We start from the raw sequence: 27090 nt of genomic DNA, 5'->3' as shown, positions 1-27090 counted from the left end.
CGCTATCAATACTTAAAAAAAAAATATATATATATTAAATATACATTTTTCGTTTTTTTTTTCGATTCCGCTATAGATGCCTTAAAAATTATTCATTTTTAGATTTTTTTTTTTTTTGATTCCGGTATCGATGTAAGTGCAGTTTAGGTATGTCACGCGCACACAGCTTTGTTTTGTTTTAGACTGCAGCCAACATGGCGTCTAGGCAGAGGCGTTCAAAAGCGTGGTTATATTTCACGCAAAAAGACGACCACAGGGCCACTTGAAGTGCTTGCAAAACGTCTCTTTCGTCAAGGGGGGGGGGGGGAAACTACCATTACTCCGAAACATTTGTCCATACTGTATGCAATAACTTTGCAGGAATGTCGCGTTTTTGAGCGCTATGGAGTGAAGATAACGTTAATGAATCTCAAGCAACAGCAGCGCGGCTAACGTTAGCGCTTCATCTGGTAATATTGAAGGTAAACTCTAACAGTCTATTGTGTTATTGCCATTTGTTTCATTGTCTAAACCAGCTTTCACTTTTTGTTTATGTCAGTTTTATTTTTAGTTCAAGGTGAATATACTTGTAAAAAAAAAAAAAACAGCACTGTAATTGGCATGTTCAAATATTATTTAGCACAGCGGTTCTCAAACTCTGGTATATCAAGGACACCTAAACTGCCACAAATTAGACCAGGGAGGGATCCCTATTTGATAAGACTATTTTCCAGGCTCCCCCATCTGATGATATTTTTGAGTTTAGATGTTTTATTACAAAAATTGTATGAAACCCATTACCAAATCAGTCATACATTCTGTTACTTATGGTTGGATTATAGTCAAAACTAATTTGTTGGGACCCCCTGGCACCCCATCAAGGAAAAGGATCCCTAGGCTATGGGTCTCTGGACCCTACTTTTAGAGTTTGTTGACCTTGTTTTTGGTTATTTAAAACATGTAAATGTATACATACATACTGTATATGCTGTGCATCGTCTATTCAGAGAATATTATATAAAAGAAAATTAATGTAAATAAACTCGTTTGTACTCTTTTTTTTCCTTGCCCAAAAATAATCGATAAGAGAATCGATAAGGAATCGAATCGATAAGAAAGAATCGTTATGGAATCGGAATCGTTCAAATCTTATCAATTCTCATCCCTATTAATGAGAAAACAATGTTTAAACACTGTAATACATGGAGGAAAACATACATTACTATGAGTTATGTCTTACACCCCCTGCTTGGCCCATTACTGTTGTCATAGCATTGCTGGTTGTTATCTAACTTTACAGCAAGTTTTACTTGTGACTCATTTTAATTTAATGACGTTTGCGTAACGTGCATTAACTTAAACACCAGAAACATACCTTTTCACAACCAGTAACTTACATAAACACACTGCATTTGTTAAATAATCGTACATGAACACACTGTGCATACTCGAGTCACTAGCATTGGGTTGTCCTCGACACAGGAAGCAAGACCGAATGACATTAGCCAATATACAAAGTGTGTGTGTGTGTGTGTGTGTGTTGAAGTATGAGAAACAACATATCACAAGAGAAGTTGCCAGCACTGTATAACGTCTAGTGTCTGGAAAGGAAGGCCACCCACATAATGATCACAAGGTTATTGGAGTTTAAGGTTATTGGAGTCAAATTACTTTCTGGTGATTAAAATGTCTGCCAGGATCCAAATAGAGATGGAAAGCTATAGTCTACAAATCTACATGTCTCTGTTTTACATCAGTGTCATCACATTTAGGTACATCTGTGCCTGTTATTATGTGCACTCACTGAACTCAACGCATCTACATTTCTATTTAGATTATCCTTTAGAAGGTGAAGCATCCATCAACGCATCAGTTAAGTATGAAATTATATTTGCATTCAGACATAACTCTACCATACACATTTAAGACCCAAAGCCGATTCAACCAGATCTGGACACACTCAGGTTACAAAGTCTCTTCTGCAGTTTATCCTTCTCGGCAGCCATGGTGTGGAATTTGTCCTGCAACTGGGATTTCTCTCTATTCAGGTTGTTATAACTGGTCTGTAACTTGGATTTTCTCTCTATTTTTGTTATTGTTAATGGTCTGGAACTGATGGGAGGTCACATGGTTTCATTGTACAGGTCACTAAGGTAACTGACTGACTAAAACTTCCCTACAAAGTGAAAACTAAACCACTAAACCTTGTGTTCAAAAGGTTCAAAACCATGTAACTACATTAAAATTGCTCATACAAATAAAGTTGAAAAGCCTGTTTGAATAATTCCATTAAAGTTGAAAAGGTACATGCAATTTTAATTACAACTTTAAACAGGATAAAAAACCTGGTGGTTGCATTTAACGTATGGAAAAAAGAACATGTAATTGTATACAAACTTTACATCTTTCGCCTATGAGAGTAGTTTAGTTTTGGAATATTCAATCAAATACAGATCTCTGCATTTTGGATGACATTCTTATGACAGTGAGAATTAGATGAAATTGGGTGCATTTCTTCTACCTAGTGGTGGATGTGAATATTGGATGAAGTCAAATTAACTTAATTTTTATAGCACATTTAAAAACAACAGGAGTTGTACAAAAGTGCTTTTACAGCTGACGTGAATAGATTGATAAAAAGATGTGATCAGAAGTAAAGGAGATTAAAGAAATGAACAAGTGAAAATTAAAAAAAGACGAAATAATAATAATAGAAATATTAGAAATTCAATAGAAGAGCACGATTAAAATTGATGACTAAAAGCAGTACAAAATAATAAAACATAATAAAGCATAATAAAATACCAGCAAGTTAGAATTAATAAAAGTCATTTTGGGGACGTAATTGGAGTGATGATAATCAGAGGAGATGAGTTCTTGCCACCATAATTAGGACATGGAGTAAAAAATGGAAAGATTTTCTCCTTGAAGGAGACACCGCGGAAAGAGTAGATTAGATTCCATCTGTCTGCATCATAAAAAGAGACCAAACCTGCCTCATAATCCACAAACACCCCCACCCTCTCTGGCTTCTCTTTGAGGGAGAGGAGAATAGAAGGACCAGCATGTGCCTCATACTCATCCCCATTTCTAAGCCATATTGTCCAGTGTCCATTCTCAGGTGACAGGGTAATGCGTCCCTTCCTGTTAATGGACTCTCTGGCTACTCCTAAATCCCATGCAGTCTTCCCACTGACCTCAACCTCATAGTAAAATCTACCAGAGGTGAACCCCTGCTTTCCAAGAACATTAACAACAGGATCAAAGCGCTTGGGGTTGTCAGGGAGATTCTGTGGTGTGTCGACATGCCTCACTTGTTTCCCATCAGCAGACAGGATGAGGTTGTTTTCAGCTGTATCAGGATCCAGAGTCACATCCACTGCAAGAGTTAAATCACATGTCAGTATAGTTACAAGCAGCGACCATCAGGGTCCAAACAGGTTTTGTGAGGCACCCAAACTGGCAAAAGGTTGGAGGTATTGACTGTTTCAAAAGCTAAAAGAAGACATTGGCACTTCAGTAAATGTGAGCAATTTGGGTAAAGTTAAGTACAATATCAGATTTTTAGCTTAAGCAGTTCTTGAGGTATTGCAATATGTCAGCTGTAAGGCTGAATACATTTCACGAAATTTGGTGTGCTTTTAAAGATTGTGCTACTCACCGAGGGTGTCAAGTTTGAATATATTTGAACATTTACATGACAATATATTGGCTACAAAGTCATATAGGCCATGCCTTATTAACGCATTAACCGTAACCTTGAAATGATTCGATGATTCAAAATTCCCTGAACAACTTTTTGTCAGTATGGTCTGGAGATTTGTGATGATCAATTTAGTACGTTTCCCCCCTTTTCAGGAAAAAGAGTTTCTAACCCATGCAGATCCTGAGCTATGAACCAAAATGTGAATGTGATTATTACTTTTGCCAATTTATTTTATATTTGGTACATAGCTTCTATGTCCCATTCTGACAGAATGATCCTATAAAGTTTCATGAATATCGGACATTCAATCTGGCAAATATTAACGGCTGAAATTTGATGAGTGAGCCAATTGGCACTAGCAAATGGGGCCAAGTTTCAGATTTTTAGTTGAAGCAGTCCTTGAGAAAGTGACATGTGTCAGTTGAAGGGCCCCCTATGGATGAATTTTCACAAAATGTGGTGTTTGTCCAAATAATCTTTAAGTGAGTGTCAAGGTTTGTTAATTTGTTAATTTTGTTAATATGATCTGAACAAACGAAATTGTTTTTTTTTGCCTTCTTACAGACAGTGGTAACAAGAACATTGCTATTATTCCAATATACTAACAGATGAAACGAAAAGGAAATTTTCATGGCCATGGCAAAACATACCTGCATACTGTGTAATCTCCATTCCTGTGTTAAAGAAAGGAAGGAAGAAAATTCTTCAGATGTGTCCCTCAGTTGTATCCTTAGCCTAATGCTAGCAGGGAATTTAAATATAAACAGCTACAGAGATTATACCAATATGAATATTTAAATTCTACCATCAATATAAATTTGACAACCCTTACAAGGGTGAGTCTTACTGAACATAAAACATCTTAATAGTGCCTAACATAACATCCTTACCACCTTTAAAGGTCAACTAAACATTTGCAAAAGATGTACTTTCTATTTAAATTATCCTTTTCAAGGAGAAGCATCCAGTAACACATCAGTTAAGTATGAAATTATATTTGCATTCCGACCTAACTGTACCATACAAATTTAAGACCTAAAGCCGATTCAACCAGATCTGGACACTCACTCTTCTGCAGTTTATCCCTCTCGGCAGCCATGGTGTGGAATTTGTCCTGCAACTGGGATTTGGGGCACGAAATTGGAGTGACGATAATCAGAGGAGACGAGTTATTGCCGCCATCATTAAGAGATGGACTAAAATATGGATAGGTTTTCTCCTTGAAGGAGACACCCCGGAAAGAGTAGATTAGATTCCATCTGTCTGCATCATAAAAGGAGACCAAACCTGCCTCATAATCCACAAACACCCCCACCCTCTCTGGCTTCTCTTTAAGGGAGAGGAGAACAGAAGGACTAGTATGTGCCTTATACTCATCCCCATTTCTCAGCCATATTGTCCAGTATCCATTGTCAGGACTCACGGTAATTTGTCCCTTCCTGTTAATGGACTCTCTGGCTACTCCTAAATCCCATGCAGTCTTCCCACTGACCTCAACCTCATAGTAAAATCTACCAGAGGTGAACCCCTGCTCTCCAAGAACACAAACAGTAGAATCAAAGCGCTTGGGATTGTCAGGACGATTCTGTGATGAGTCACCAGTCCTCACTTGTTTCCCATCAGCAGACAGGATGAGGTGGTTGTGAGCTGTATCAGGATCCAGAGTCACATCCACTGCAAAAGTAAAATCACATGTCAATATAGTTACAAGCAGCGGCCATCAGGGTCCAAGCAGGTTTTGTGAGGCACCCAAACTGGCAAAAGATTGGAGGACTTGAGATCTTCAAAAGCTTAAAGAAGACATTGGCACTGTAGGAAATGTGAGCAAAGTACAATTTCAAATTTTTGGCTTCATTTCAGTAATCGCAATATGAAAGTATACCAACAAAGTGTTACTATACCACATTTCAGATTTTTAGCTGAAGCGGTTTTTAGAGATAGTGACATGTGTCAGTTGTAGCGCCCCCTATGGATGAATGTTCACAAAATGTGGTGATTGTCCAAATAATCTTGTAGTGAGTGTGAGTATCAAGGTTTGTTAATTTAAAAAATAAGAATCTGAACAAACGAAATTGAGCTTTTTTTTGCCTTCTTACAGAACAGTGGACAGTGGTAACAAGCACATTGCTATTATTGCAAAATACTAACAAATTAAGTAACAAAAGGATGTTTTCAAGGCCATGGCAAGACATACCTGCATACTTTGTAATCTCCATTCCTGTGTTAAAGAAAGGAAGAAAATTATTCAGATGTGTCTCTCAGTTGTATCCTTAGCCTAATGCTAGCAGGGAATTTAAATATAAACAGCTACAGAGATTATACCAATATGAATATTTAAATTCTACCATCAATATGAATTTGACAACCCTTACAAGGGTGAGTCTTACTGAACATAAAACATCTTTATAGTGCCTAACATAACATCCTTACCACCTTTAAAGGTCAACTAAACATTTGCAAAAGATGTACTTTCTATTTAAATTATCCTTTTCAAGGAGAAGCATCCAGTAACACATCAGTTAAGTATAAAATTATATTTGCATTCCGACCTAACTGTACTGTACAAATTTAAGACCCAAAGCCGATTCAACCAGATCTGGACACTCACTCTTCTGTAGTTTATCCCTCTCGGCAGCCATGGTGTGGAATTTGTCCTGCAACTGGGATTTGGGGCACGAAATTGGAGTGACGATAATCAGAGGAGACGAGTTATTGCCGCCATCATTAAGAGATGGACTAAAATATGGATAGGTTTTCTCCTTGAAGGAGACACCCCGGAAAGAGTAGATTAGATTCCATCTGTCTGCATCATAAAAGGAGACCAAACCTGCCCCATAATCCACAAACACCCCCACCCTCTCTGGCTTCTCTTTGAGGGAGAGGAGAACAGAAGGACTAGTATGTGCCATATACTCATTGCCATTTCTCAGCCATATTGTCCAGTATCCATTGTCAGGACTCACGGTAATTTGTCCCTTCCTGTTAATGGACTCTCTGGCTACTCCTAAATCCCATGCAGTCTTCCCACTGACCTCAACCTCATAGTAAAATCTACCAGAGGTGAACCCCTGCTTTCCAAGAACATTAACAACAGGATCAAAGCGCTTGGGATTGTCAGGACGATTCTGTGATGAGTCACCAGTCCTCACTTGTTTCCCATCAGCAGACAGGATGAGGTGGTTGTGAGCTGTATCAGGATCCAGAGTCACATCCACTGCAAAAGTAAAATCACATGTCAATATAGTTACAAGCAGCGACCATCAGGGTCCAAGCAGGTTTTGTGAGGCACCCAAACTGGCAAAAGATTGGAGGACTTGAGATCTTCAAAAGCTTAAAGAAGACATTGGCACTTTAGGAAATGTGAGCAAAGTACAATTTCAAATTTTTGGCTTCATTTGAGTAATCGCAATATGAAAGTATACCAACAAAGTGTTACTATACCACATTTCAGATTTTTAGCTGAAGCGGTTTTTAGAGATAGTGACATGTGTCAGTTGTAGCGCCCCCTATGGATGAATTTTCAAAAAATGTGGTGATTGTCCAAATAATCTTGTAGTGAGTGTGAGTATCAAGGTTTGTTCATTTAAAAAATAAGAATTTGAACAAACGAAATTGAGCTTTTTTTTGCCTTCTTACAGAACAGTGGACAGTGGTAACAAGCACATTGCTATTATTGCAAAATACTAACAAATTAAGTAACAAAAGGATGTTTTCAAGGCCATGGCAAGACATACCTGCATACTTTGTAATCTCCATTCCTGTGTTAAAGAAAGGAAGAAAATTATTCAGATGTGTCTCTCAGTTGTATCCTTAGCCTAATGCTAGCAGGGAATTTAAATATAAACAGCTACAGAGATTATACCAATATGAATATTTAAATTCTACCATCAATATGAATTTGACAACCCTTACAAGGGTGAGTCTCACTGAACATAAAACATCTGTATAGTGCCTAACATAACATCCTTACCACCTTTAAAGGTCAACTAAACATTTGCAAAAGATGTAGTTTCTATTTAAATGATCCTTTTCAAGCAGAAGCATCCAGTAACACATCAGTTAAGTATGAAATTATATTTGCATTCCGACATAACTGTACCATACAAATTTAAGACCCAAAGCCAATTCAACCAGATCTGAACACTTACTCTTCTGCAGTTTATCCTTCTCGGCAGTCATGGTGTCAAATTTGTCCTGTAACTGGGATTTGTCTTTATTCAGGTTGTTATAGCTGGTCTGCAACTGGGACTTTTCTTCAGTTAGGTTGTTGTATCCTGTTTGCAGTTGTGATTTCTCCCTGATGAGGTTATTGTAACTGTTCTGTAAACTTGATTTCTCTGTAGTACAACGGTCATTTCTGGTTTGTAATCCTGATTTCTCTCTATTTAGGCTATCATAGCTACTCTGCAACTGGAGTTTCTCTCTGCTAAGATTGCTGTAACTGGTCTGCAGTTGGCATTTATCTGTTTTGAGGTTGTTGTAATTGTCCTGCAGCTGGGAATTATCTCTGCTAAGATTGCTGTAACTGGTCTGCAGTTGGGAGTTCTCTGTTTTGAGGTTTTTGTAAGTAATCTGTAGCTGTTGGTATTCTATGGTCATGTTGTCGTAACCTGACTGCATCTGTAGTTTCTCTTTGTCGCTGGTCTGTAACTGTTTGTTCTCCATTATTTTGAAACTGAGAAGTGCAATGGCAGACAGCAGGAGAGCACACAGCAGACCCAGACACACAGCAGCCCTCTTCAAGGGTCCTAAAGATGGGAGAGAGTGCAACTAAATAACAGGTAGGAATATACTCCATAATGGGAGTTTGAGACTCCATCTCACTACACAGTATTATATTATTTAAAATGAGGTTTCTGTTATCACAAACAAGAAAATAAGTGCATAGTTCCAGTCTTTGGGTTGACATACAGTACATTAAATTACAACAAATAAAGTATTTCAGTATAGAAGTTCAAAACAGAGTTGCTTTCTATAAGCAAAAGCAGAAAATAATTGCATGAGTTCATCTATTGTTTTGATATGATGATATTGCCTGGTTTTGCTCATTTTTGTCTCCGAAGTTCTGCATTTAGATACATTTCTCAATAAATGATTCAATGTCTGAATATTATGTGATAGCTTCTTCATGTACTGCAAAATTCCAAAAGTATCTTGGTTAAAAATGCCAAGACCGTTGCCATCGTTTATATGAAGACGATAGAGGTTTCACTCAAAAAATAATCTTTTAATCAGCCATTGTTATATGCCCTCTGAGAATAAGGGGTGTGACCCCATAGTTCCATCCCTTTATGAATATGATTCTGAACCATTTGCTACCCAGAGACAATGGGTTGAGGGATCCAGCTGTGAAATCTTACATTTTTCCAACTAAAGTCAAACAGTTACAACTAGATTTAAGATGCATTGGATTATTGACTATTGTACATCATTATTAACTCTAAACCTTAAATTCTGATTCCGTCATACTATAAAAATGTACCTCCAATGCTAATTGAAGGAATCAGAATTTAAGGTTCAGAGTTAATAATGATATACCTTAGTCAATAATTCAATGCATCTTATATCTAGGTGTAGTTTTGCTTTTATTTGGACTTAGGATAGAATGTAAGCATTTCTGTTGGAAAGAGATTGATCCGGGGTAGGTGTGAAGGGCTTCTGACTTGTGAATTCAGATCTCTGGGCTCATGGAGCTCAGCTGGAGCTCTTGTGCCCATTTCCTCTTTGTAGCAAATGGCTCAGACTCAGGGCCTCATTTAGCGCATTGTGTTTTTCCGCATTTTGCGTGGAATTTATCAAACCAATATTTATTGCCTCGTCGGGCAATCAGCGCCTTACTCCGTCCATTAGTGCTTATAGCGCGCCGCCTAAATAGGGGACAATGGGCCTGTGTGTTCCTGCCACTATGGATGATGAGTTAGAATTAGAATTAGAGCTTTTGGTTCACGAGGTAACAGCAAACTTAGACCCCGTCCACACTAAATATAGAAACGCATACATATTTATCTGTTTAGCCCTTCTGTCCACACAAAACACAAAACGGCGTATTCCGACACTGAAACGATGCTTTTGAAAAAATCTTTGCTTTTTTAGGGTTGAACAGGACCGGATAGGTGCCTTTCCCTTCTGTTCAGTGTAGGGGCCTTACATTCTGTGATTGTTATTTCATCCTTTTTACACCGTGATGCCAGCGTTACTTCTCCAACATTCCATCTAATGTTAGGAAGGGGACACTCTTTGTGAACATGCGTTTATTGTGGACAGGGACGTTTGGTTGCAATGGCACTGGGCGTAGCTTGCGCTCGAGAGGCTATAAAGTCAAAATAAACATGGAAGGTGAAATGAATATGCTGCTCTGTCTGGCAGAACAGCTAACTGGTGGGACAATTTTTGATATGCCTATATTTAATTATATATAAAATATAAACATTTAAACAAATAACTTTTCTGATGTTCGTATTTATTTTTGGAATTAATTCTGTCAAATTTCTCGCACGCACATACAGTATGTTTAATTTAGCAGCTGATATGTCATGCTAAAACACCTCTTATTTCGTTACTAATACATAATTAGGCGCACTTTACGCATCTCCACCCATCTCTTTGCGACGAACACCCACTTTCCTTTATACCCTCCCAGCAGCGGGCAATTTGCGTTTTTACTCAGTGCGCCCCCTTGGTAAATACGATTTTATTTCTTTACCCGCTATTTGCGCAGAAATTACGCCTGAAATCTTCAGCTTTAGATTTTTTTTTTTTTTAAGTTAAATTGTGGAGACCAGTCTTTTGCTATGGCCAGTCAGGATTCATGAAAATAGGGTTCCTTTGAATGTCCAGACTGCTATGACCATTATTAGAAATGATGAGGCATGAAAAAGTTAAATCTGACAAGAGAAAGCAATATTCCCACTTTCTCATTACAAGATGGATACAGTATTCACAAGGCTTTTAATGGAGTCAGATTTTTAGGCTGCTAAAATTGCTAGACTGTGAGAAGAACACGAACCATACTATAGACAAGATTCATACACCTGACACCTTCTAAATGCTCTGTCATTTAAATTACAGGACACAGTGAACAAACAAAGGTAATGATCTTGCGGACAAAGCCGCTAAGGCAGCCGCAGATCAAAACGGGGGAGGGTAGAAGTGTCATGGGTAGTATGTCAAAATAACACAACAGTTAACTGCATTCTCTTGAAAAAGTTTTGGAAAAAGTTAATCAGTTGCAGGATTTGCAAAAGGCTTATCCTACTACTAATGCATATCTTAATGAGATGATAACTGCAGAATGCGCTTTCTCAAAACAGGTCTTAGCCCGGCTGACCTTATCAAATGATCCAGGAGCAGATCATTCTGTAACTTAAACATCTTGCTTCCTTTCTCTAGGCATGGATATCTGTCTCCTGAGCAAGCGAATGAGTGTGTGTGTGTGTGTGTGTCTGTGTGCCGGCCAGCTGTATGAATGGACTGACAGACTGTTTCACCAACTAAATGACATACATTTTGACCACTAACTTTCTTTTAGGGGAAATTGTTTGAATTGGCTTTTCCTTTTCAAATGCTCCAGCTTCTGCCTCATCGATGTCATCCAGTCATTGTGATAGCTCCCGAGCTTTCATATGGGGGATTGAAGGCTCTTTTACTTATTTACTGACATTGATTACACTTTATATTTTATGACAAATGCTTCCAATCTGCCTTTCTCTGTGACTTAACCACATGGGATGTCTAAAGGTGCCACGCTCATTAGCATACAAATGGTTACTGTGGGCCCAGACCTTGCTGTCTGCAGCCCTTCACACCCAAACAAAGGATCTTAGGTACTAATAATGTTAACAGAAACATTTTGCTTCCTGTTTTATGGAAATGGCCGACACCATTGGGCCTGTTGCCTAGGATTAAACTGTCAAAGATCTCTTGCCAGATTTCAGGAAGTTGGAAAACTCTGAACAGCTGGAGGACAACAGCGCCATTCAGCACCTCGTCACAATGTCAAAAGGGGGTGGAACATCATCAACACGATCAACCCCATCAAAACCTCTCAACTCCAAGGGACCATGGCAACATCTGGAATGATTACCCACCCCCTCCAAAGGAACTTTGACCGAACAGCTCAAATGAGAAAGGCATATCTAAGCATATCAGGAAATTGCCGAAGGCAGAATGACCCCATGTGGAGCAAGGATCCTTAAGGTCCAGACAGTCCACCTGGCCTTTAATATAGACACAATACACAGAGAAGACCGCAGGAGGCGAAGAACTGAAACGAGCCAAGCGTCAACACTCACACACACACACACACACACACACACACACAAACACACAAACATAGACACACTGGAGTCTGTCAACATGACAAACACACACACACAGACACACTGAAGTCTGCCAACATGATGAACACACACACAGAGCTGGAGCTCTTGTGCCTATTTCCTCTGCGTAGCAAACGACTCTGTCTCCAAGCCCTCATGAATACAGGGTGACACCCCTTACACTCAGAGGGCATTTAACTGCAATCTTTCAAGGGATAATTTAGAAGAGTCTCTGTCTCCCTTGGTTGGCCACCATTGTACAAGATTAAACCTGTTTCCTGAACTGATCATATCTAAGACCACATTTACACATAGCCGGGTATTTACAGAAACGAATATTTCTGCCCCTCCGTTTTCAAAAATAACGTCGTACACACAACATCGTTTTCAAAAAAGTTTCTGTTTACATGAGCCCGCATAAATACGCCCTTCTATGGAGGGATGCAGTAACTCCGAAAGAGACAGTAGTGATGAGCGCAACATTCGGAAGTTCTCATGACATTCGTCCGGGAGGACGACTTCTTTCTCGAAGTTTTCCCACCAGACAGCAGTTCGCCCTGGTCGGATCCAAAACCGTCGGTGGCGACGTTGGCAGGCAATGTAGCCTACGTCTTGGGAGTGAAAGCAGTAGAAAGACTGCTGACCTCCGTGCAGTTCTTCGCCTCTGCTCCTCCATATAGAAAAGCAGTTGTGTTTGTAAATACAAACGTATAAATGAGCACTACCTTAACAGCATCCATGATCAGTAAGCAAACTAACTGTAAACAATAGGACACATGATGTGATGCATTTTTAGTCGCATACTGTGACGTTTGAGAACCTAAAACTCCGTTTGACCTAGTTCACACGCAAACACTAAAACGGAGTTTTCAGAAATCTCCACTTTGGCCGGAGTTTTTAGAAATGATCGTTTTCCGTGATAAAACCTCCGTTTTCGTGTAAATGAAAGGCCAAAACGCATGAAAATATATGCGTTTTCCCATCGTGTAAACGGGGTATAAGACTGGTTCTCCAAATATATGGTGTAAAATGAATACAATCATAATCATGAAACAAGGTCAGCGCTCTTAGCATTTGTAATCTTTGCAAGGATGAACCATGAGTTCATGAGTTCCCCTGATTATAAATGTATATTTAGAAATTCATATTCACCAGAGGGTTGAGGACTTGGGCCTACCAAATTCTCTCTAGAGTTTGAAGTACTGCCAGTGTCTGTTTCTTCATGGTTATCCATAGAGGGTCTGTCGACTCCATCAGGGGCTACATGTCGATAGATGCCCTCAGTCATCTCCATTCTGCCCTGCTCTTCTCTACCCGCTGCTCAGATGATCACGAGATCTTCTCCACTGTCTTGTGGAGAGTGACTGTAGGTGAACAGCAGACACACAGTGCTTGGCCCATTTTATAGTCTTAGAAACATGGATAGAGGAAGTCCCAGCAGCTCACTCTGATTAATAAGAAAAAGGAAGTTTATTTTGTGAAAAAAATCAATACCTATATGCACTATTCATGCAGTTAAATCACGTTCTGCAAAACATTGTCATTTGAGACACAACAGTACATTTATCCCACTTAAACATTTAGAAAATACTTGAAAATACCAGTATGTATCATGTATTGGTGTACAGAATATCAGATATGATTTCTCATCCATATCGCTCAGCCCTAAGATGACAACTCTGAACAGCAGACCCACAGTGTTTGGCCCATTTTATACTCTTAGAAACATGGATAGGGGAAGTCCCAGCAGCTCACTCTGATTTATAAGAAAAAGGAAGTTTATTTTGTGCTTGATGCCGCAATCTGTCTTTATTCCAGTGAAGTGCAGTAACGTGGAACAAACTCTGGATTCAGCGGTGCAGATCTGAACAACAAGCATCTTTTACTCGAGCCATATATAGTGTTTTTTCACCTCCTAGGCTTTAAATGTATATGAGCTAGGCTTCTAATGCAAACAGGTCTGGCAACCTTTTTTTGTTCTGTATGATAATCAGGTTTCTCTAACCTGTTGCCTGAGATGGTTCTCAATGGCCTCCCCCCATTCCCATACTATAATTTGTTGCAGTCACTCTCCCCTCAGTTTGTTTCCTGACCCCAGGTGTCTGAGCAATACCAGTGTGGGGACCTTTCCTTTGATAACATGATAAGATTACCTTTTTGGCCAACCTTTGGTGGTCACAGCAGCTGCTCGATTATGAATCTCATTTTCACTCACAGGATATACTGTCATTTCTTACAAGTTCATGTAACTACATCAAAATTGCTCATGCAAAAAAAGTTGGCAGCATCAAAAAATGTAAATTGTAAGTTGTTCCTACTCTGTGTAGAAATGTACAGAAAAAACAACATGTAATTGTATAAAAATGGGATTAATTAGGCTAACATGGATAGAATTTCGTGAGGTTTGGTTTAGAGAGGGCAGACGACTGACCTATTGATCAGGGGATTTTCTTTGTCACTGTCAGCGTAGTTCAGACCTACACCATTTTACACGTTTTGTACTCTTAGAAACACGTATGGAGGAAATCACATTGTCACACCTGCACCTGGCTCTCCCTCGGCCACACCTCCTCGTTCCCCATTCACTTGACATCATCACTCCCAAACCCCAGTCTATTAGCTTCCCTCACCTGTCTGCAATCACCTGCTCATTATCTCTCCTACAAAACCCTTCCCCACTCTCTTGGATATTAGACTGAGACTATTTGGTCTTGCTATTGTTAAATTCCTTTGTTTGTGATTGAACCTGCCTGAGTGACGTTAAGGAAACAGTAAAAGAAATTTCTCTGCTGTTAATCTGTTTCTGGAATCTGAGTTTGTGACACACAGCAGCTGAAAACCGCATCAGCGAAAACACAATCCTTCTCTTTATCTTCTTCTGTAGGAGAAGAATCAAGTCATCAAGGTTTACATTTACACAATTTACACAATACTCTTCACGTTCATGAGGTAAATTGTCATTATGGGTACAGTCCTGAGCCCAGTGTTACATTCAATTCAATACATTTTGATTTATATAGCGCCAAAAGTGCTTTGCAGAGCCCAGGGCCTAAACCCCCTCGGAGCAAGCACAATGGCAACAGGGGCAAGGACAAACTCCCTGTTAACAGGAAGGAGGGGAGGGGACACAATCAGAAACATGGCAGATGAATTCATGCACGTATCAGGATGACCATGCTAGCATACATGTGGTAAATGCACACAATCCTATACAAACATAACATGGTATACACATGATGCACACAAACTTGATAGTGGATAAGGTGGGGAGAGAGCATTCCAGTATTGTATTACAGCTTAGTGTGTATACAGTGTGCTCGTAGGTTACTGTTACAAGGGTAAGTAGAGTAATGGAACAGAAAACTATGTTGGTGGCAATTATTTACACTGCAGGAAAAGCTAGCACAGAGTACGGGGTAGAATAAGTGCATGACTATGTAGTGAGGGTGGGCCATTGAGCCATTGATGAGAACCTGTGTGTGTGTGTGTGTGAGAGTGAGTGTGTGTGTGTGTGTGTGTGTGTGTGTGTGTCAGTCATTGTCAGCATAGTGAAACAAGGATGGAGGAAGTCACAGCAACTGTGAACTTCAGCAAAAACACATTCACACTAAAGTACCCCCAATTTTCTCTTCCTCTTTTGGAGAAGACTCAGTTCAGAATCAGAACTCACAGTCAGACAAGTTGCAAAGGGTCAAAAAGTGAAAAAAAAATAAGATTTAAAACACAAATAAAGTTGAAACCATGTGTGGAGAATGTAATTAAATGAAATATGTTAGGACTATTAGGAGGTACATCAGAGTAGGGTGACCAGATGCAAACAGTCCAAATGTGGGACGAGTGGTAAGTTTGTGTGGGACAATGTGGGACATGTTACCAACGCTGAGAGGTAACCTAAAACTTTGATAGGTCTATCTAACTGATTTTAAGAATCATTTGTATTCTTGTAAACACCTATAGTTTGTCCTTGAAAGTTAGTTAGGCCATACTTCTCAGAACATCTTCCTTTCTGACTTCAGTGACCTCATCGTCACAATTTAATGTGTCAAACTCAAGGCACGCGGGCCAGATCCGGCCCGCCAAGCGGTTTCATCCGGCCCGCTGGCTTCTCTGAATGTTGCAAAATGTTCCATTGATTTGAATGTGCCACGGTGTCATTTTATTTGGCCCGCTAGATAATATCTAATGTCTATCAGAGCTGGCCTGTGGCGGCCGCCGGTATGTCACACACACCACTAATACTGCAAGTCCCACAATGCACTGCCACCGCATTTGCAGCCTATGTCAATGTAGGCCCGCAAGTGCGAGCCCTTGCCCCACTGTCTGCAGCCTCATCACCTGAAGTCAAAGTTTAGCTTGCGGCCTGTCTCTCTCCCCCCAAAACTTTGAAAACAGGGGTTTTCAAGAGAGGTGGGAGGCAGAATATATGTTTACCGATGCAAAGGGCAAACCTGTTTGTCTTGTGTGCGGAGCCGATGTGGCTGTAATGAAAGAATATAATTTAAGAAGGCACTATGAAACGAAACACTAAGACAAGTACAAACATCTGGACATGAATCAGAAGGTAGAGGAGTTGAAAAGAAGGCTGGTGTCACAGCAGACTGTGCTAATAAAAGCCTAATCACAAAGTGAGGCTTCTGTGAAGGCAAGCTTTATTGTAGTGGTGGAGATCGCTAAAGCAGCCCGACCCTTTACCGAGGGAGAATTTGACAAGAACTGCATTATCTGCAGTAAAAGTTTGCGAAATCGTGTGCCCTGAGAAAAGGCAAACATTTTTAAATGTGGGTCTGAGCAGAAACACTGTTGCTGATTGTGCATTTGACTTTGCCACCGATCTACAACAACAGCTGATTGAACAACTTTTCCATCAAATTGAGGACATGGTGCTATAAGTCTTTTATTTATCCTTACAGTGGCGTTTTTACATTAGGGGCACGTCGGGCACTGCCCCACCAGATCCAGATGGCGCTGTTGTGCAGAAAGCTCAATACATCTGTGCTTTGTGGCAAAATATATCTTATTTTATTTAATATGCAAAGTAGTGTGAATCTGTGTGTGAATAAACTTGACTCACAAGAATTATAGTCCTGTTTTGGAGTAATTTGATTCGTGTGTGTTTCTTTCTGTGTGCTTGCTCTGTGAAACGCTGCTGTCCCTCTCTGCTCTGTGGGGCAGCGGCGCAAGCTTAAGACTGTTGCCATGGAAACTCCAATGAGCGTGAACCACACAGGCCAAAGTTAACATTGGGAGATAGGGCACTTTCAGATGTGCCCCACGAAATCTGCCTAGCAACTAGCAAGAAAAAAAAAAAACAGTCAGATCATAATCAGACAGATCAATGCCAGTAACGTTACTGCTAGTTAGCTATCGCTAGTTTTTGAGTATTTTGGAAGTGTTTTAATTCAGCCTACAATGAATAATGTAGACTATTTGTTGAGGGTGCAATTTAGTACATTGTCGTTGGAAGAGAAATTAGAAATTAAACGTTTGGAGCCACACAGACTAGACGACTTGATCCTGCTGCAGCCTGGTGAGAAAGCGACTCGAACTTTCAAGACGGAATGGTATGACAGAAAGACATGGCTAACTGCTTGCACATCAAAACGAGCACTGTTCTGTTTCCCATGCCTTCTTTTTGGAAATGGTACTAATGGAGACTCAGTTTGGACAACCGATGGATTCAAAGACCTGAAGCATCTGGCAGAAAGAACAGTGAAACACGAAAAATATAAAACCCATATCAATTGCGCCCTGAAATTAGGACTATTTGGGCGGGTCATCATCATGGCACAGCTAGATAGTGCATATCAGCGGAACATTTTAGAGCACAACAAACAGACAGAGGAGAATCGTTATGTACTGGGCAGGCTGATACTCGCCTGTGCTATCAAGCTCTGGCCCACAGCTCTTATCAATGAGGGGAAGCTGCAAACTGAGCTGGGTCTTCTATACGGACACACTGACACACTGAGCTGCATACAGGAAAATGTAACCCCTGCTCCCTACCCTCCACTACATGACTCATTCCACACAGCTTCTCCAGTTTTCTTTTTTACTAAAATGTTCTGTTTGTTTGTTTTGTTTGCTCCTCTGTCTTTCTTTTTTTTGTTTTGTTTTGTTCGTCTTCGCCCTATGTAAAGCGTCTTTGAGTACCTTAGAAAAGCGCTAAATAAAATATAAGTATTATTATTATTATGAACCTCCATCACAACTGAGTTAGAGCTGGAACAATATTTGGGGAGAACACCATTAATGCAATAATCAACCATTATTATATGGCAACCACAGTATGAGCGTTCTGATTGGCTAATGCGTAGTCATGCCTCCCGCGTATTGCCGTCTCATCACAAACACATGCATACACACATGCATACACACACACACACACACACACACACACCCGTCCTTCATGATGACCAAAAGGAGATTATATATGGGGGAAGCCTAACCTCAAGAGACTGGAGGTCAAGGCCGTAGTCATCCTTAAAGACGTATGTATATCTCATGTGGTGCCACACCCACCACTTGGTATGATCCCTTCCATTTGCAAGATCAAAATGACAAAACTGCAATTTAGATGTACATGTTTTTCACAATATAAATACATTAAAGTACATTAAATGTCAAATAAAAAATGCTCAACCAGTTGAAAGATTCTCACATCTAGTAGGGTTTCAGAGAGTTCATTTAAAGGGGACATATTATGAAAATGTCACTTTGTTAGTGCTTCTACACGTTAATTTGGGTATCTGGCATGTCCACCAACCCAAAAACGCTGAAAAAACCCAACTTGCGTGGTTTGTTATGGTTCCTCTATGTCAGAAACGATACGCTTGAGGGCGTCCAATGGTATTATGGCTTCGAGAGTCGTCACACTCTAACCATTGCCATGTAGGGAGTCTCTCAGATAAACGTGTTGTACCTCATCTTTGACAGGGTTTTTCAGGATGTGGATGAGGCGCTGAAGTTCCCCATCCCTGAGGATCTCTCTGCCCAGTTTGAAAAACCTGGCAAGCTGGAAGTGATAGCCGGCTACAGGTCAAGGTTCAATCAAGGGCAGGTCTGAACCCAACGTACATTCCTTGAGCGTACGGAGCGTCTCTTCGTATCCGTAGCACCATGCAGGAGGGCAGTACCACCCTGATTCTCCGTCCCAGACAGCCCCAACACCAGCTTACAAAACTTCTGTACATCAAATACCTGTAACGTCTGAGCAAAGTTGACATTGTATTTAGAGAACAATAAATGGTGACACACATTTATAGTGTTAATTTTTTTCTGGTATGGCTACTGATGGCACAAACTGTATTTTTGTAATCAATGTTTTATGATAATTTGTTTTTGTATTTATTACCAATAGACAATCAGCTTACGTACTAGCCAGTACATTGAATAATAAGAATAGTGCTCTCTGGCATTCGATATGGCAATCTTTCTGACAATAAAAGTCGATAGAAACAGTTTTGTGTGCTTTCAGTGTTTGATATGTAACATGTTATCAATATGAAAATTGAAATATGAAAAATGAAAATACAATAAATTATTGTTCCCTCTTTCATTTTTGTATAACAGAAATGACTGACGACTCGTGTGCACAAAAAAAACCTTACTGCTTGATTCCCCCAGGCCCATAGTCTGCTCTGCTGCACGCTGGTTGATTCTGAAGTAGTCTTATTGTAACCTGGGATGGTACGAGTAAGTGACATGGAATATAAAACAGATGATGACTGCATAATTACAATGTAATTCACAGAGAATTAATTATACCTGTGGTATCTCCCTGCAGCAGACATTCTCGGGCAGTGTAGGCTTTTTTTTTCACACTTGGCACAAATACACCGGTTTCAGGAAAGATTGCAGGTGTAGTGTATTTGAATGTTGTGTTACTATTAAAAGACATAGGTCACCAAATGTAAAGATTTGATGAGAAAACAATGTTTAAACACTGTAATACATGGAGGAAAACATACATTACTACGAATGATGTCCTACACCCCCTGCTTGGCCCATTACTGTTGTCATAGCATTGCTGGCTGTTATCTAACTTTACAGTTAGTTTTACTAATTTTAATTGAATGACGTTGCGTTACGTGCATTTACCTAAACACCAGAAACCTAACTTTTCACAACCAGTAACTTACATAAACACACTGTATGTGTTACATAATCGTACATGAACACACTGTACATACTCGAGTCACTAGCATTGGGTTGTCCTCGACACAGGAAGCAAGACCGTCTGACATTAGCCAATATACAAAGTGTGTGTGTGTGTGTGTGTGTGTGTTGAAGTCTGAGAAACAACATATCACAAGAGAAGATGCCAGCACTGTATAACGTCTAGTGTCTGGGAAGGAAAGCCACATAATGATCACAAGGTTATTGGAGTTTAAGGTTATTGGAGTCAAATTACTTTCTGGTGATTAAAATGTCTGCCAGGATCCAAATAGAGATGGAAAGCTATAGTATACAAATCTACATGTCTCGGTTTTAAATCAGTGTCATCACATTTAGGTACATCTGTGTCTGTTATTATGTGCACTCACTGAACTGAACTCATCTACATTTATATTTAGATTATCCTTTTGAAAGTGAAGCATCCAATAACACATCAGCTAAGAACTAATACACATTTAAGACCCAAAGCCGATTCAACCAGATCTGGACACTCACTCAGGTTACAAAGTCTCTTCTGCAGTTTATCCTTCTCGGCAGCCATGGTGTGGAATTTGTCCTGCAACTGGGATTTCTCTCTATTCAGGTTGTTATAACTGGTCTGTAACTTGGTTTGCTCTCTATTCAGGTTGTTATAACTGGTCTGTTACTGGGATTTCTCTCTATTTTTGTTATTGTAACTGGTCTGGAACTGATGGGAGGTCACATGGTTTCATTGTACAGGTCACTAAGGTAACTGACTGACTAAAACTTCCCTAAAAAGTGAAACCTAAACCACTATACCTTGTGTTCAAAAGGTTCAAAACCATATAACTACATTAAAATTGCTCATACAAATAAAGTTGAAAAGCCTGTGTGAATAATTGCATTAAAGTTGAGAAGGTACATGCAATTTTAATTACAACTTTAAACAGCATAAAAAACCTGTAAATTGTAAGTGGTTGCATTTAACGTATGGAAAAAGAACATGTAATTATATACAAACTTTACATCTTTCACCTATGAGAGTAGTTTTGGAATATTCAATCAAATACAGAACTCTGCATTTTGGATGACATTCTTATGACAGTGAGAATTAGATGAAATTGGGTGCATTTCTGCTACCTAGTGGTGGATGTGAATATTGGATGGAAGTCAAATCAAAGTCAAATTAACTTAACTATGTAGCACATTTAAAAACAACAGGAGTTGTACCAATGTGCTTTTACAGCTGACGTAAATAGATTGATAAAAATATGTGATCAGAAGTAAAGGAGATTAAAGAAATGAACAAACAAAACAAGTGAGAATGAAAAAAAGAAGAAGAAAGAATGAAAACAAAATAATAATAGAGATATTAGAAATTCAACAGAAGAGCACATTAAAAGTGATGAATGAAAGCAGTACAAAGTAATAAAACATAATAAAATACCAGCCAGTTAGAATTAATAAAAGTCAGTTTGGGCATGAAATTGGAGTGATGATAATGAGAGGAGATGAGTTTTTGCCACCATCTCTAGTAGATGGACTAAAAAATGGATAGATTTTCTCCTTGAAGGAGACACCCCGGAAAGAGTGGATTAGATTCCACCTGTCTGGATCATAAAAGGAGACCAAACCTGCCTCATAATCCACAAACACCGCCACCCTCTCTGGCTTCTCTTTAAGGGAGAGGAGAACAGAAGGATTTTCTATTGCCTCATACTTATCCCCATTTTTCAGCCATATTGTCCAGTATCCATTTTCAGGACTCAAGCTAATGCGTCCCTTCCTGTTACTGGACTCTCTGGCTACCCCTAAATCCCATGCAGTCTTCCCACTGACCTCAACCTCATAGTAAAATCTACCAGTGGTGAACCCCTGCTTTCCAAGAACATTAACAACAGGATCAAAGCGCTGGGGGTTGTCAGGGAGATTCTGTGGTGAGTCGACATGCCTCACTTGTTTCCCATCAGCAGACAGGATGAGGTTGTTTTCAGCTGTGTCAGGATCCAGAGTCACATCCACTGCAAGAGTTAAATCACATGTCAGTATAATTGCAAGCAGCGACCATCAGGGTCCAAGCTGGTTTTGTGAGGCACCCAAACTGGCAAAAGGTTGGAGGACTTGACAGCTTCAGTATCTTAAAGAAGTAAGATTTCAAATTCTTGAGATATCGCAATATGTATAAGTATACCAATCAAGTGTAAGTATACCAAGCTTCATCACATTGCTATTATTCCAAAATACTAACAAATGAAAAGAAAAGGATGTTTTCATGGCCATGGCAAGACATACCTGCATACTTTGTAATCTCCATTCCTGTGTTAAAGAAAGGAAAAAAAATATTCAAATGTGTCCCTCAGTTGTATCCTTAGCCTAATGCTAGCAGATAATTTAAATAAAAACATTTACAGAAATTTTACCAATATGAATATTTCAATTCTACCCTCAATATGAATTTGACATGGGTGAATCTCACTGAACAAAGATCTGGACACTCACTCGGGTTACAAAGTCTCTTCTGTAGTTTATCCTTCTCGGCAGCCATGGTGTGGAATTTGTCCTGCAACTGGAATTTCTCTGTATTCGGGTTATTGTAACTGGTCTGTAACTGGGATTTCTCTCTATTTAGGTTGTTGTAACTGGTCTGTAACTGGGGTTTCTCTTTATTTAGGTTGTTGTAACTGGTCTGTAACTGGGAATTCTCTTCAGTTAGGTTGTTGTATCCTGTTTGCAGTTGTGATTTCTCCCTGAGGAGGCTATTGTAACTGCTCTGTAAACTTGATTTCTCTGAAGTACAACGATAATTTCTGGTTTGCAATCCTGGTTTCTCTGAAGTAAAACGGTCATTTCTGGTTTGCAATCCTGATTTCTCTTCATTTAGGCTATCATAGCTGCTCTGCAACTGGAGTTTCTCTCTGCTAAGATTGCTGTTACTGTTCTGCAGTTGGGATTTCTCTGTTTTGAGGTTGTTGTAAGTAATCTGTAGCTGTTTGTATTCTATGGTCATGTTGTCGTAACCTGACTGCATCTGTAGTTTCTCTTTGTAACTGGTCTGTAACTGGGATTTCTCTGTATTCGGGTTGTTGTAACTGGTCTGTAACTGGGAATTCTCTTCAGTTAGGTTGTTGAATCCTGTTTGCAGTTGTGATTTCTCCCTGAGGAGGCTATCGTAAGTGTTCTGTAAACTTGATTTCTCTGTAGTACAACGGTCATTTCTGGTTTGCAATCCTGATTTCTGTTCATTTAGGTTCTCATAGCTGCCCTGCAACTGGAGTTTCTCTCTGAAGAGATTGCTGTAACTGGTCTGCAGTTGGGATTTGTCTTTATTCAGGTTGTTATAACTGGTCTGTAACTGGGAATTCTCTTCAGTTAGGTTGTTGAATCCTGTTTGCAGTTGTGATTTCTCCCTGAGGAGGCTATTGTAACTGTTCTGTAAACTTGATTTGATACTGGTCTGCAGTTGGGATTTCTTTGTTTTGAGGTTTTTGTAAGTAATCTGTAGCTGTTTGTATTCTATGGTCATGTTGTCGTAACCTGACTGCATCTGTAGTTTCTCTTTGTAGCTGGTCTGTAACTGTTTGTTCTCCATCATTTTGAAACTGAGAAGTGCGATGGCAGACAGCAGGAGAGCACACAGCACACCCAGACACACAGCAGCCCTCTTCAAGGGTCCTAAAGATGGGAGAGAGACCAACTAAATTACAGGTAGGAATATACTTCATAATGGGAGTTTGAGAATCCATCTCACTACACAGTATTATATTATTTAAATTGAGTATTCTGTTCACAAAAAAGAAAATAATTGCATAGGTTCAGTCTTTGGGTTGACATATAGGACATTAAATTACAACAAATAAAGTATTTCAGTATAGAAGTTCAAAACAGAATTGTTTTCTTTAATCAAAAGCAGAAAATCATTGCAGGGTTAATCTATTGTTTTGACATGATGTTATTACCTGGCTTTACAATTTTTTTCTGCATTTAGATACATTTCTCAATCAATGCTTCAACTTCTGAATATTATGTGATAGATACTACATGTACTGAAAAATTCCAAAAGTATTGTGGTTGAAATTGCTTAAAGACTGTTGCTATCATATATAAGAAGACAATATCTTGTTTTCATGTATGTTTTCATAGCTCCTAATTTACTCTTTTACTACTCACCTTCCTACTTTTTTTGCTTCATCACCAATGATGTCTAATATATTGTTTTAATTCAAACAATGGGGCGCAGTAGAATTCAATTATAATACATTTTACTTCAAAAATGTGCCTCAAAACTCATACGAGCTGCTAATCATAAAACAAGGTCAGCGTTCTCAGCATTTGTAATCCTTGCAAGGATGAACCATGAGTTCATGGGTTCCCCTGATTATAAATGTATATTTAGAAATTCATATTCACCAGAGGGATGAAGACTTGGGGCTTCCAAATTCTCTCTGTAGTTTGAAGTACTGCAGAGAAACTCACCAGTGTCTGTTTCTTTATGTTTATCCATAGAGGGTCTGTTGACTCCATCAGGGTCTAATTGTCGATAGCTGCCCTCAGTCATCTCCATTCTGCCCTGCTCTTATCTACCGGCTGCTCAGGTGATAAGATCTTCTCCACTCTGTCTTGTGGAGAGTGACTGTAGGTGAACAGCAGACCCACAGTGTTTGGCCCATTTGATATTCTTGGAAACATCGATAGAGGAAGTCCCCCATTGTATCTAATGTTATTTTAGTAAGTGTTCCAGGGGTGGAGCTTCCCTTTCTTGACATGGGTGTGAATCATCAAAAGCACATAAAGTCTCTTTCCAGTCATTAAAATCCATGTAATTACATTAATATTGCTCATGAAGTTGAAAACTCTGTGTGAAGAATGCCATTAAAGGAAAAATGTACATGCAATATTAATACAAAACTGTAAATTGTAAGAGGTTGCATTTGTAAGAAAATATAATGGTTGTGATACCGTGGTGTGGTGAACATGAAGCAACTTTTCAGAAAACGTGTGTCAAGTAAGGTCAGGCAGAGAGGGCCTACGTTCAGTTCTTATCGGCAGGTGCAGGCTGACAAACACAGTCGAGTATTCAAAGAGGGATCTCTGCATAGAGTCGTAAACAGGGTGTCAGACGCACACACAGACACACGCACACAGACACACACACGTGCACTCAGCCACTATTGTCTTGAAATGGTTCCCGGCAACAAGAGAGCAGAATATTCTGATTGGCTTAGGTTTGATAAGTATTTAGTTTTCGATTGGAAAAGCATAATGTTAATACAACAGGAATGGAAGTGTATAAAAAGTCAGTGCACTGAGTGTTTGGCAAAGATGCTCCATGGACCATCACTCAAATTGGCTGGAAGTCTGCAAGATTGAAATAAAACTTCAGCTAATTGCAGTCGGTCATCTGCCTCTCATTGAAACAGCAGCTTCAAGATTTGAAGAAATTAGCTTGATGCAACAGTGTGACGGTCGTGGTGCGACCGCACAGGAACGGCACACTCCTGCCCTGTATAATTGAATATGGAAATGGCTTACCAACCGGTTGGGAGTTTGTGTCCTCTGCTAGCTGGTCGGCCCGACACAAAGCGCCGCCGGAAACCCAGAACATTTTTTTTGGTTCCTAAACAGTGCTAATTTCCCAGACTGGCAGAAGGGATACTGTAAATGATCTAAGTGTCAGGATCCTGCTCTGTCTTCTTTTTGTGTTTCCTGGTTCCTGACATGTGCTTTCCCCTGTTTGTTTATTTTGTCATGTGCTTGTTGTGTGTTGTCAGGCCATGTGTTTTCTGTCTTTGTCCTGAGACTCCGCCCCCACCTGCCCTCTGCCACTTCCTGTTTTTTCCCCTCACCTGTTCCCAATCATCACCCTGTTTGTTTGTGTCGTATTTTGATCTACTTATGACTGTATTGTTGAATAATGTGTGTATTGTTGGTACTGAAATATGGACATCTCAACAAATAGAGGTAGCAGTTAGCCATATGGCAGATATGCCTTTTCTTAAAAACCCTGTTGTAGACACTTTTTCTTATACATCTCATGGCAGAGATATCTTTTCTGATAAGATACGCTTTCTGATAAATCACGTGGTAGACATGCCATCTCTAAAAACCACATAGCATGCCAAGGCGCTTTTGAGCACGTCTGGGGATTTTGGCTGCGTCACAGGCCTTCAGATAGGCGCTTCTGAGGGGTCATGGCAGGGCCACGGGTTCCTCTAGATCAGTGGTTCCCAAACTTTGTACAGTCCCGTACCCCTTCAGACATTCAATCTCCAGCTACGTACCCCCCCATTTTTTATCATGTTTGTAACAACCCCCCCCCCCCTGCACACATATACAGCCTATAACAATTGAGACTGTGAAATTGTCAGGGATTTCAGGATTCGGATGGAAGTTTAGACCAAACTGAGTTTTATTAGCAATACAACCAGGTAAAGGAAAATTAGAAACAAACAAGGAGGTCGAACTAACTCACACAGGGGTTTAACGGGAATAACTATTTTAACAAGGAAAAACAGATGAAAACCAAGATACTCAGCGTCAAACGCCGGAAGAACACAAACTAACAATGTTTAACTAAGGACATAAATAAACTAAACAGTGTGCAGAAGTGTGTGCGTTACATTTGAAAAGGGGGGCGTGGCAGGAGCGGAGTTCAGCAAGAAATAATCACCACAGGTTAATGTGACGGGTGTGCTTCATACGCCGTGAAACAGTGTTTTTGATGAAGGCATTGTCTGTATAGTTTTTTTGCCTTTTCCCCAAGCATTGCTCCAGCCATATCCGCGGCAGCAGGGATAATTAAGTCCTCCACAATAGTGCTGGGCTTGCCAGTCTTAGCCACTCAGTAGCTCACCATATAGGAGCTTCTAGCCCCTTCTTATTAATGGTATCTGTTTCCCTTATAACAGTTTTACTCTTAATTCCCGTTAAAAAAACAGTTTCGTTTCTAAATGT

At 39.7% G+C, this 27090-nt stretch overlaps 2 protein-coding genes across 6 annotated transcripts; both read right to left on the bottom strand.

The window, feature by feature from the left end:
- Positions 1-2779: 2779 nt before the first annotated feature.
- On the bottom strand, positions 2780-20754 carry LOC105888532 (erythroid membrane-associated protein-like). Of its 3 annotated transcripts, none has more exons than XM_042710360.1 (7): positions 20674-20754; positions 7420-7443; positions 6294-6899; positions 5880-5903; positions 4754-5359; positions 4336-4359; positions 2780-3358 (listed from the first exon to the last, which is right to left on the bottom strand). In XM_042710360.1, exons 1-7 carry the CDS (start codon positions 20717-20719, stop codon positions 2808-2810), a joined length of 1881 nt encoding a protein of 626 aa, XP_042566294.1. In that variant the 5' UTR covers positions 20720-20754; the 3' UTR covers positions 2780-2807. The 3 variants fall into 3 exon arrangements, with proteins under 3 accessions (XP_042566294.1, XP_042566295.1, XP_031440444.1); XM_042710361.1 differs by having other exon boundaries at positions 20689-20747; XM_031584584.2 differs by lacking the exon at positions 6294-6899 and having other exon boundaries at positions 20674-20746.
- A 773-nt stretch (positions 20755-21527) lies between these two features.
- LOC116224552 (nuclear factor 7, ovary-like) lies at positions 21528-24836 on the bottom strand. Of its 3 annotated transcripts, XM_031584582.2 has the most exons (5): positions 24613-24836; positions 23684-23811; positions 22639-23167; positions 22432-22455; positions 21528-22160 (listed from the first exon to the last, which is right to left on the bottom strand). In XM_031584582.2, the coding sequence occupies exons 1-5, from the start codon at positions 24698-24700 to the stop codon at positions 21610-21612; spliced, it is 1320 nt and encodes a 439-aa protein (XP_031440442.1). In that variant the 5' UTR covers positions 24701-24836; the 3' UTR covers positions 21528-21609. The 3 variants fall into 3 exon arrangements, with proteins under 3 accessions (XP_031440442.1, XP_031440440.1, XP_031440441.1); XM_031584580.2 differs by having other exon boundaries at positions 22639-23811; positions 24613-24834; XM_031584581.2 differs by having other exon boundaries at positions 22654-23811; positions 24613-24834.
- Between the last annotated feature and the right edge of the window lie 2254 nt (positions 24837-27090).

The sequence above is a fragment of the Clupea harengus genome, chromosome 18 (assembly GCF_900700415.2).
Source record: "Clupea harengus chromosome 18, Ch_v2.0.2, whole genome shotgun sequence".
Taxonomy (NCBI): domain Eukaryota; kingdom Metazoa; phylum Chordata; class Actinopteri; order Clupeiformes; family Clupeidae; genus Clupea; species Clupea harengus.
Note: the sequence above shows the minus strand (reverse complement) of the source record. Positions and strands in the feature narration are given on the sequence as shown.